Source organism: Doryrhamphus excisus, unplaced genomic scaffold (assembly GCF_037039965.1).
Source record: "Doryrhamphus excisus strain RoL-2023G ecotype Guam unplaced genomic scaffold, RoL_Dexc_Guam_v1.1 HiC_scaffold_24, whole genome shotgun sequence".
Lineage (NCBI taxonomy): Eukaryota > Metazoa > Chordata > Actinopteri > Syngnathiformes > Syngnathidae > Doryrhamphus > Doryrhamphus excisus.
Window position 1 is genome coordinate 3,979,765 of NW_027621862.1, and position 11,192 is coordinate 3,990,956.

Genomic DNA, 11,192 nt, shown 5'->3' on the forward strand with positions numbered 1-11,192 from the left:
TGATATATTTTGTAAATATCTTCCTATTTTGGGGGAATTTATTTTTATTTATTTTGTATTTTTATGTTTGTTTATTAGAAAATTATGCATATTTTTAAGTTCTTGTATTGGACCTCTTTTTGTTTTAAAATGTTTTCTGATTTTATTTTTTCTTCTCTTTTTTTTGTAACATATTTAGTTTAGTTTATTTTGTTTTTTTCTTGTTTTTTGTTCCATTTTAAATTTATAACGTATTTATTTTTGAATTTGATATATTTTGTAAATATCTTCCTATTTTGGGGGAATTTATTTTTATTTATTTTGTATTTTTATGTTTGTTTATTAGAAAATTATGCATATTTTTAAGTTCTTGTATTGGACCTCTTTTTGTTTTAAAATATTTTCCGATTTGATTTTTTTCTTTTCTTTTTGATAACATATTTAGTTTGAAACTGTGATAAACCTTTGAGTTGCATTTGAATTTATTTTTATTTATTTTGTATTTTTTATGTTTTTTATTTGAATATTACGCATATTTTAAAGTTCTTGTATTGGACCTCTTGAGTTGCATTTGAATTTGAATTTTTTTGCTTTTAAATACATATTATAAAATCTACAATTGACCCAAGACATCCTGTACAACTATTGCAGTGGCTTTTTATCTATTTTTGTTTTATTTTAATAATTTTTTTCTTGTTATTTTTTTTTTCTAAATTTTTTTCAGTTTTTTTTTTCCTATTTTTTATTTTCAAAGTCTCTTGTGTTGTATCTACTTTCTTATTATGATGAAGATTACCAAAACACAAGATTGATGCTTGACCTCCAAAAGTTCACGGCAACATTCTTACAGGGCGGTCTCCAGCTCTTTAACGGAAAAGGTGCTGTCGGCATCACCTTCTGCTGGAATCTCTGTTGGAACGCCGCAGCTTTTATTCTCCTCGTGTTTTTTACCACCTCTTGCATGCCTTGCAAAGACCCCTCCAGATTCGTGCCCTCCTTGCCCCCTTGCTGCCATCTCCTGCTGGAGACCCGATGTCTCACAATAGCTGAGCGTGTATCCGGGCAGACTACTCTGTGCGTAGAGGGGGGCGTGGCGCGGTAGTCTGGACACCGCGCCGGCACCGCCGTTGACGGCAAACGCTCTGGGATGTGCGGCGGACATGCAGACGCTGTGGGTGGTGGTGTGAGACATCATGCCGCCGTAATAACAGCTCCCTCCGCCATTACTGCTCGTTATCCTGGCTTTTTGTTTCAGGTCCAATGCTAAGCTTCTTCTTAGCCACGCCTTCTTTACCTCCGCTTGCACCTTAAAAAAATAACAGAAAATAATAATAATAATTCTCTTTTAAATTAGCATTGATGTTGTCACGGAATCATCACAGCATTACCTCGCCGTTGCAGAAACAGTAGATAAAAGCCACAAAGAAGCCCTGGAATCATAGAAGTGAGAATAAGCATCCAAAATTTGGGAGCAAAATAACACATTTTAGTGTCAAACCTGTGATGAATTGAAAAACATCTCGTAGTGCATCTGCACCTGCCACAGCAGCCCAGACACTTCAGTGTAAGGAAGAGCCATGAAGACCATGTAATGGACTCCAAATAAGGGCATGAGCACCAGCGTTGACTTGAGGAGCTTCCTGTAGAATAAAGGTGACTATTAGTGTTTTTTTCCATGGATTTTCATAAAGTCCGATTGGTTACCTGTATTGCTGCCGAGGATCCAGTTTGCCAGTGTTGGTTTCCCACAGTTTGGAGGCGAGAACGCGTATAATGTTGACAAAGAGGAGGAAATTCACCTGCACGAGAAGAAACGTATACTCAAGCGATAAATCAATGTTAATATAGCTTCACTGGCCACTTCATTAGGTACACACAATCCAATACTTTCCATAATAAATGTCACACTTGGAAGCATGTAACGTAATGTTTTGATCACAAAATCTTAGTATTATAATATTAGTATCTAATATCGGAATAATTAAAAAAAACCTGGCTCTCAGTATTGTGCAAACTACAACAACAAAAATAATAGAAATAATGTTGTGACTAAAACTAATTAGAATGGAATCACACAAGGCAATAAAATAATGTATCTTGTTTAATATATTTTTTTTGTATTTTGATATTTTTCTAAATTTGCAAAAAATAATTATTTTCTAAATTTATGTGTGTATTATTATTACAATGTTATAATTATCAACAATATTATTACTATTTTTAAAATATGTTTTCCCTCTATTTTTCATGAACAGCTTACTTCCCTCAACCACCACACTCTATACATGGACAATTGAAAAATACCTATAAACATTTAATAACAATTTTTTTTCTAAATTTTTTTTTCTAAAAATTAATTTGCAACAAATAATTATTTTCTAAATTCATGTGTGTATTATTATTACCACATTATAATTATCAACAATATATTACTATTTTTAAAATATGTTTTTCCTCTATTTTTCATGAACAACTTACTTCCCTCAACCACCACACACTATGCATGGACAATTGAAAAATACCTATAAACATTTAATAATATTCATTTTTTTATATTTTGATATTTTTCTAAATTAATCTGCAACAAATAATTATTTTCTAAATTTATGTGTGTATTATTATTACAATATGATAATTATCAACAATATTATTACTATTTTTAAAATATGTTTTTCCTCTATTTTTCATGAACAACTTACTTCCCTCAACCACCACACACTATACATGGACAATTGAAAAATACCTATAAACATTTAATAATAATTTTTTTTCTAAATTTTTTTTCTAAAAATTAATTTGCAGCACATAATTATTTTCTAAATGTATGTGTGTATTATTATTACAATATTATAATTATCAACAATATTATTAATATTTTAAAAATATGTTTCTCCTCTATTTTTCATGAACAACTTACTTCCCCCAGCCACCACACACTATACATGGACAATTGAAAAATACCTATAAACATTTAATAATATTAAATGCACTCATTATTATTTGCACTTTACATAAAGAGCATAATACATTTTATTATTTTAACTTTAGATTTTTCTCTACCAGCACTTTTCAGAAATTGATAATAAAGTATATACATTTAGTATTTTGTATTGTCCTTACAACAATAGCCGCCAGAATGGGAACTTGATAAATCCACTTCAGGTTCCCAGCACTGATGTCCCAACATCTTGGAAAAAAAAAAGTGGTGTTTACATTTGTATTCAAAATATATAAAAAAATATATAAAAAATATAAATATAAAAAAAATACCCGCCATGTTTTTCACTCACTGTGTATCCGCCAGCGATGCGCGCACACTGACCCAAACGGACACAAATAAAGCCGGAACCCCTTCAAGTGAAAGCAATGCTGATCATCTGTCACCTGGAGTACTACGCCTGTGTGTGTGACTGTTTATGCTTACCCCACCCAATGACAGTGAGGGCCCACAGGTAGTTCTTATCCGAGAGAAAGGCCATGAAGATGAGGCTGTGTAGGTACAAGCCCTCCACCAGGATCCAGTAATGGTTGGTGGCCAGGAAGTAGAGGAAGAGTGTGACGGCTACCTTGCAGCCGGCCTGGACACACGATACACACGTACATGATACATACGTGATACGTACATATGTGATGGCGGTGCTGATGCTGATGCTGATGCTGCTGATGCTACTGATGCTACCATAGGCTGCTTGTGTCCTGCAAACTCGGGTTCTGCTTCACTATCGGCTGTCACTGAGTAGAGGACCGCGTCCTTCACAAAGATGCTGACTGCTCTGCATATGAAGGACGTGAATAGGTGGACGTGGATGTAGTTGCGGGTGCAGTGGAGACGCCTGAAGACAGGAAATATATACTACATATACTACATATACTACGTATATATATCGATACTAACGTTATATGATGTCTTACTTGAAGTAGCAGAGGATGGAGACAGCCACCAGCAGGGATGCTAGAGAGATGGAGTAGCCAACCGTGTACATGAGGTGGAGCCTTTCAAACACCTTCTGAACACACACACACACACACACACACACACATAAATATATACATATATACATATATGCTATATGTGTACTGTGTATGTGTCTAAGTGATCTGTCAGTCAGACTTATTCATTTTTAGTAGCAACTCTTCTACAGGGCTACATTGCGACAAAGTGGTTAGCGCACAGGCCTCACAGCTAGGAGACACGAGTTCAATCCCACCCTCGGCCATCTCTGTGTGGAGTTTGCATGTTCTCCCTGTGCATGTGTGGGTTTTCTCCGGGTACTCCGGTTTCCTCCCACATTCCAAAAACATGCTAGGTTAATTAGCGACTCCAAATTGTCCATAGGTATGAATGTGAGTGTGAATGGTTGTTTGTCTATATGTGCCCTGTGATTGGCTGGCCAAGTGTATTTAAAATGATTATTGATTAGGGACTGATCACCACAGTTTCACACATGCATGTACGTATACAGAGCTAAATAATTGTGTATAATAAATAATATAAATAATATAATAATAATAGTAATAATAATAATAATAATGATAATAATGATAATAATGATGATAATAATAATACGTGTATTTAAAATGATTATAATAATAAATAATATAAATAATATAATAATAATAGTAATAATAATGATAATAACGATAATGATAATGATAATGATAATAATAATAATAATAATAATAATAATAATAATAATAATAATAATAATAATAATAATAATAATAATAATAATAATAATAATAATAATAATAATAATAATAATAATAATAATACGTGTATTTAAAATGATTATTGGTTATTGGTGACTGATCACCACAGTTTCAACATTGTGTGCATGTATACAGAGCTAAATAATTGTGTATAACAAATAATATATAAATAATATAATAATATAGTAATATTATAATAATTATAATAATAATAATAATTACAATAACAATAATAACAATACAATACTAAATAATTGTGTATAATAAATATAATAATAACAATAACAATACAATACTAAATAATTGTGTATAATAATAATACTAATAATACTAATAATACTAATACTAATAATAATAATAATAATAATAATAATAATAATAATAATAATAATAATAATAATAATAATAATAATAATAATAATAATAATAATTGTATTTAAAATGATTATTGATTAGGGACTGATCGCCACAGTTTCAACATTGTGTGCATGTATACAGAGCTAAATAATTGTGTATAATAAATAATATAATAATAATAGTAATAATTATAATAATAATAATAATTACAATAACAATAATAACAATAACAATACAATACTAAATAATAATAATAATAATAATAATAATAATAATAATAATAATAATAATAATAATAATAATAATAATAATAATAATAATAATAATAATAATAATAATAATAATAATAATAATAATAATAATTGTATTTAAAATGATTATTGATTAGGGACTGATCACCACAGTTTCAACATTGTGTGCATGTATACAGAGCTAAATAATTGTGTATAATAAATAATAATAATAATAATAATAATAATAATAATAATAATAATAATAATAATAATAATAATAATAATAATAATAATAATAATAATAATAATAATAATAATAATAATAATAATAATAATAATAATAATAATAATAAAATTACATACCTCTTCCTGGTTTCTGTAATTTGCCGACAAATAGGCGGTGCACTCGCTGTAGTTGGCCCACGTACGGTTGATGACGGACACCTGCTCCCACTTACCGGATGCATCACAGTGGCGGTAGGCCCGACCTACAGTACATCCATACACCTTATTTGTTGCTATCTATTCTATTGGGAGGCTATCTGTTCTATCTATCAGCAACCAATATGAGATGAGACTCTTTTTTACCTCTGTGGTTAAAGTCATAAATGTACTCAGGACACAGAACTGACACCAGCTGACCAGACTTGCTTCTCGGCCAGCAGATGATCCCATCCCACTCAGGGATACATTCACCCTCTGCAACAACAACAAAAAAAACCCAATTTATCACATTTGCATCTGCGTCACAAGGTGAATGAGAAATACGGTGCTATTGTCTGCATTTATATTCAAATGCTGGCCTGCAGAATATTATCAAGATGTGATATGTATCATCATATCAGAGGCATAATAAATCTCCGCTGCATGATTACACATTTGAACTTCTTGACCCTGTAGTATGAAACAAATATATCACTTTATATGTGGCAAAGGTTATCTGAAAAAGAAATGACTGCATTTGTTGCTGTTTTTTTTATCAAAATAAGGATGAGCGTCTAACCTTGCACAAGAGCCATTTGTGCTTTGATGCTCTTTTCACAATTGGCGTGTGCACCAATCAGCACGTAGATCTGTTCGTCCCGAGTGATGACATCATCAGAATCCACCTAGAAAGTAGGAAAAGTAGGCTGAGGGATTGTGTGGATAACTAAAATATAAGAAATACAAATATCAACTTCAACTTGGAATTTAATTCCTTTCTTCCGTTGACCAAAATTTGGGAATTTCTCCTTTTTTTTCTCCAATTTTCAATGGTAATGGTAATGGTAATGGTAATGGTAATGGTAATGGTAATGGTAATGGTAATGGTAATGATAATGGTAATGTAATGGTAATGGTAATGGTAATGGTAATGGTAATGGTAATGGTAATGTAATGGTAATGGTAATGGTAATGGTAATGGTAATGGTAATGGTTTAATTTCATTTGAACATGCATCAGATTACAATTGAATGCATCACATAATCAGTTCACAGTTCCACATGTCCAAAAGGAGTAGGAAGAAGCAAAGCTTATTAAATCCTACCCCTCCATCTGGTACTTTTACAATCAGTAACTGTTACATTTGTTCACTTCCTGCTTTCCTAATGTAGTTTAAGTTTTCATTTATTTGTATTATTATTTATTATTTTATTATAATTGTATAATTGTATAATTGTATAATTGTATAATTTTATAATTGTATAATTGTATAATTTTATAATTTTATAATTTTATAATTTTATAATTTTATAATTTTATAATTTTATAATTTTATTATTTTATAATTTTATTATTTTATTATTTTATTATTTTATTATTTTATTATTTTATTATTTTATTATTTTATTATTTTAATTTTATTTCTTGTCACATATTTTGGGTCAATGTTTACCAGATAATTATGACACTACCTCATTCATATGATTATTGGTGTTTACAACCATAAAATAATGAGGGTAGCCTGCTTTCTTAGCATTATTCCTTAAATACTGTTTAAAATGCCCCAAGTTGCTTTAATGTTATTTTTACTCTTACAGTATAAGTGAGTATCTGTGAGTATCTGTGAGGTCTGCGTGCTAACCACTCGATCACCATGCAGCCAAGAAGCCCTGTAAATGTTACATTAATTCATTCATTTTCTACCGCTTATCCTCATGAGGGTAACAGGGGGTGCTGGAGCCTATCCCAGCTGTCTTCTTCAGGCGAGAGGCGGGGTACACCCTGGACTGGTGGCCAGCCAGCCAATCACAGGGCACATATAGACAAACAACCATTCACACTCACATTCATACCTATGGACAATTTGGAGTCGCCAATTAACCTAGCATGTTTTTGGAATGTGGGAGGAAACCAGAGTACCCGGAAAAAAAACCCACGCATGCACGGGGAGAACATGCAAACTCCACACAGAGATGGCAGAGGGTGAAATTGAACCCGGGTCTCCTAGCTGTGAGGTCTGCACGCTAACCACTCATCCACCGTGTAGTGTGTTAAAGGATACATTTCCTGTATAATGCATTCTACGTCTTACAGGTATTTTTTTAGTCCTTTTGTCATCCATGTTTGATTGTTTTTCGTTTACTTCACGTGAGGAACAGTTGTAGTCCAAAAGCTCCATATCAGCTTCATATAAGTCTCGTATGTGCACGATAGTCAATGCTTGACCAACTAGGAAAATCTGTGAACTCCTTCCAGAGGATTTTGATGCCTCAAGGTGTTGTGAAATATTTGAGTGAAGATGTGGTATGTGAAGATGCCCCGCCACCCCCGGTTGCTCCCCACCCCCTGAGGCCGCTCGGGGGGGGGGGTCTTGACCTCCACATGTCCAGCATGAAGCGGAGGGAGAGCTCACCCAGACACTACACAAGTGCAGGCTTTGTCTTTATGGGCGGGTTTTCACGACCGAGCTGCAAAAGTGGCGCTGAGTCAACCGGGGCTTCGGTCATTGTGAAAGTGAGAGAGGTTGTTTTTTTTTTTTTGGGGGGGGGGGGGGGGGATTTATAACAACTACTGGGTGCTGTGATTTGTTATAAAAAAGTGGCGCATATTTTTTTAATGTGTTATGAGTTTTGATGTTTACATTGCCAACACAGACACATTACCATTAAATATCAATATGTCAATATTATGCCTTGGTTACATTTAAAGAAAAACTGCAAAGCGAAAAAAAACCAACGCTTTTCATTAAGCGTTCTTGGCATTGTCCATTAAAATAAACTGCCAGTGGGTGAATTTGGGTTTCACTTGGAATGTTGACCGGGTATCGTTATTGTTTTAGAAAGCCAACACTCAGCCCAAGTCAATACAGGCTTATTGAGAAAGGTAATATCACTACTGCGTCTCATGTAATGATTCCTGGAATGACGTTGGGAAAAACGTTCCAAGGACACAGTGGGACCTCCGAAAGTCTGTGACACAGGTTGACGTCCAGGTTTGTTCTCATCGTAAAAAAATTTTTTTTTCCCCTTTAAGAAAGTGAATTTCATCATTTCATTCAATTACCATACAGAACATGTCTTCAGTATAAAGAGACATTAAGCATTATTAAATAAAACTAAAATAAAGAAAAACACTTCACAAATGTGTCATGAAATGAGGACAGAAAGTTGTTTGTTGAAACTAAAAGTAAACATTAATTATTATATATGGTCATGTATTTGATCTACTTTCATATTATCTGCAAACTGTATTTGTATATAACTGGGTAAAATACTTGGGTTGTTTATATTGTTTATTTTTTTATATTGTGTATTTTGTACTGCTTAACTGATTCTGTACTCTTGCTGCTGTGCAATGCAAATTTCCTCACTGAGGGACGAATAAAGGCATATCTTATCTTATCTTATATCAATAAATATTGATATAATAAAACTAAAGTTAAGCAAAATTATTCAAAGAATCTTTTTGATGTTGTAATAAGTTTATGGCTATCGTCACTTTTTCTTTGTAATCACTTTTATGGTGGTATTACAATCAAATAAAGAGTATTACGAGAAGTGATCCACTGTATAATAAAATCAAACTAAAGTTAAGCAAAACTACTCAGCTTTTGAAGAAACAAAATTAAGATATTCCTGGATATAATTATGAATTAATTACATTTTACTTAGCAGCAAGAATCTTTTCAATGTTGTAATAAGTTTATGGCTATCGTCACTTTTTCTTTGTAATCACTTTTATGGTGGTATTACAAGCAAATAAAAAGTATTATGAGAAGTGATCTACTGTATAATAAAATCAAACTAAAGTTAAGCAAAACTACAAAGATGTAATGGAAATGTAATGTTGCTCTGATGTACTCGTTCCTGATCCTATCCATCCTGGTCACTCCCAATGAGAACCTCAGCATCCTCATCTCTGCTACCTCCAGCTAACATGTAATGTTGTTCTGATGTACTCGTTCCTGATCCTATCCATCCTGGTCACTCCCAATGAGAACCTCAGCATCCTCATCTTTGCTACCTCCGGCTAACATGTAATGTTGCTCTGATGTACTCGTTCCTGATCCTATCCATCCTGGTCACTCCCAATGAGAACCTCAGCATCCTCATCTCTGCTACCTCCGGCTAACATGTAATGTTGCTCTGATGTACTCGTTCCTGATCCTATCCATCCTGGTCACTCCCAATGAGAACCTCAGCATCCTCATCTTTGCTACCTCCGGCTAACATGTAATGTTGCTCTGATGTACTCGTTCCTGATCCTATCCATCCTGGTCACTCCCAATGAGAACCTCAGCATCCTCATCTCTGCTACCTCCGGCTAACATGTAATGTCCCTCCGATGTACTCCTTTCTGATCCTATCCATCCTGGTCACTCCCAATGAGAACCTCAGCATTTTGTACTGTATAAGAAGAAAAATTCTTCATAGTCATAATGTGATGACGTTTTATTTGACTTCAGAGACATATTTTTGCCAGAAAGCTCAAACCGTACCATCTCTAAGACGTGTGATGTTGGAGATGAAACCATAAACAGCCCCTTGCATAATTACAAGATAATTCAACATTTGCAGGGCAATAACGGGAGCGACAGCAAGCGTCAATAGAACAATTAGTCTGTTGCACTGGAGTGACAATTACATTTACTCTTTATTGCCTGCTGGCGTTCAGGCTGAGTGAACAGCGGGTTGTAAGTCTGCCCGAGGTAGACGTTTACCATCGACCCGCCAAGATGAAGAGAGGGGAACGCGGCAGCCTACGCTCTAACTGCAGTTGGGCCATACCTTTGGAAGGTGAGAGGTCACAGACGGGTCGGCACTAATGGTGGCGTGTGAGGTAAAGCAGATTTACAGGTGAGGGTCTGAAGCGGGAGAGTGGAGCTCAACTGATTATGAAAACATTATTTTGGTTTTGTCTTGGGACATTATAGTGTTCATCCTTGTTTACTTGCTAGAAAGATTACCCGAAAACCACACATACATTGTTTTTTTTCCAAAATAATATCAAGGAACGTATTTTCTCTCTTAACGACACATAGTTTTAGGATGTGAATGCAAATAAGTCATATTAATAAAGATTATTCCATCTTGTTGTTATATTTAGGAATGAAATACATATTTGTTAAACTATTGCTGTCAGGGTGGTCATACCACCCATAATGATAATTATTATTATCATTATTATTATCATTTTTTTTAGTTTATTTTATTATTTTATTAATTTTAATTTTAATTTTAATTTTAATTTTAATTTTAATTTTAATTTTAATTTTAATTTTAATTTTAATTTTAATTTTAATTTTAATTTTAATTTTAATTTTAATTTTAATTTTAATTTTAATTTATTTAATGGACCAGACCAGATAATGCTATTTCCTATATTATAGTTTATTTTATTATTTTTTAATTTTAATTTTAATTTTAATTTTAATTTTAATTTTAATTTTAATTTTAATTTTAATTTTAATTTTAATTTTAATTTTAATTT

The 11,192-nt window shown here is 32.7% G+C and overlaps 1 protein-coding gene across 1 annotated transcript; it reads right to left on the bottom strand.

Moving 5' to 3' along the window:
• Positions 1-663: 663 nt before the first annotated feature.
• Positions 664-10,425, bottom strand: pth3r (parathyroid hormone 3 receptor). The gene is made up of 13 exons (XM_078788846.1): positions 10,363-10,425; positions 6,283-6,388; positions 5,868-5,978; positions 5,643-5,767; positions 3,892-3,986; positions 3,659-3,812; positions 3,404-3,557; positions 3,270-3,330; positions 3,100-3,166; positions 1,684-1,778; positions 1,478-1,619; positions 1,368-1,409; positions 664-1,285 (listed from the first exon to the last, which is right to left on the bottom strand). The coding sequence occupies exons 1-13, from the start codon at positions 10,423-10,425 to the stop codon at positions 824-826; spliced, it is 1,677 nt and encodes a 558-aa protein (XP_078644972.1). The 3' UTR covers positions 664-823.
• Positions 10,426-11,192: the final 767 nt, after the last annotated feature.

Bases quoted from the DNA above. Each gene is read 5' to 3' on its own strand.
- pth3r (XM_078788846.1), bottom strand. From the start codon at position 10,425: ATGGTAAACGTCTACCTCGGGCAGACTTACAACCCGCTGTTCACTCAG. The intron at 1,620-1,683 runs GTAACCAATCGG...TTTATTCTACAG, and splicing joins GATCCTCGGCAGCAATACAG to GAAGCTCCTCAAGTCAACGC. The intron at 1,286-1,367 runs GTAATGCTGTGA...TATTTTTTTAAG, and splicing joins ACTGTTTCTGCAACGGCGAG to GTGCAAGCGGAGGTAAAGAA.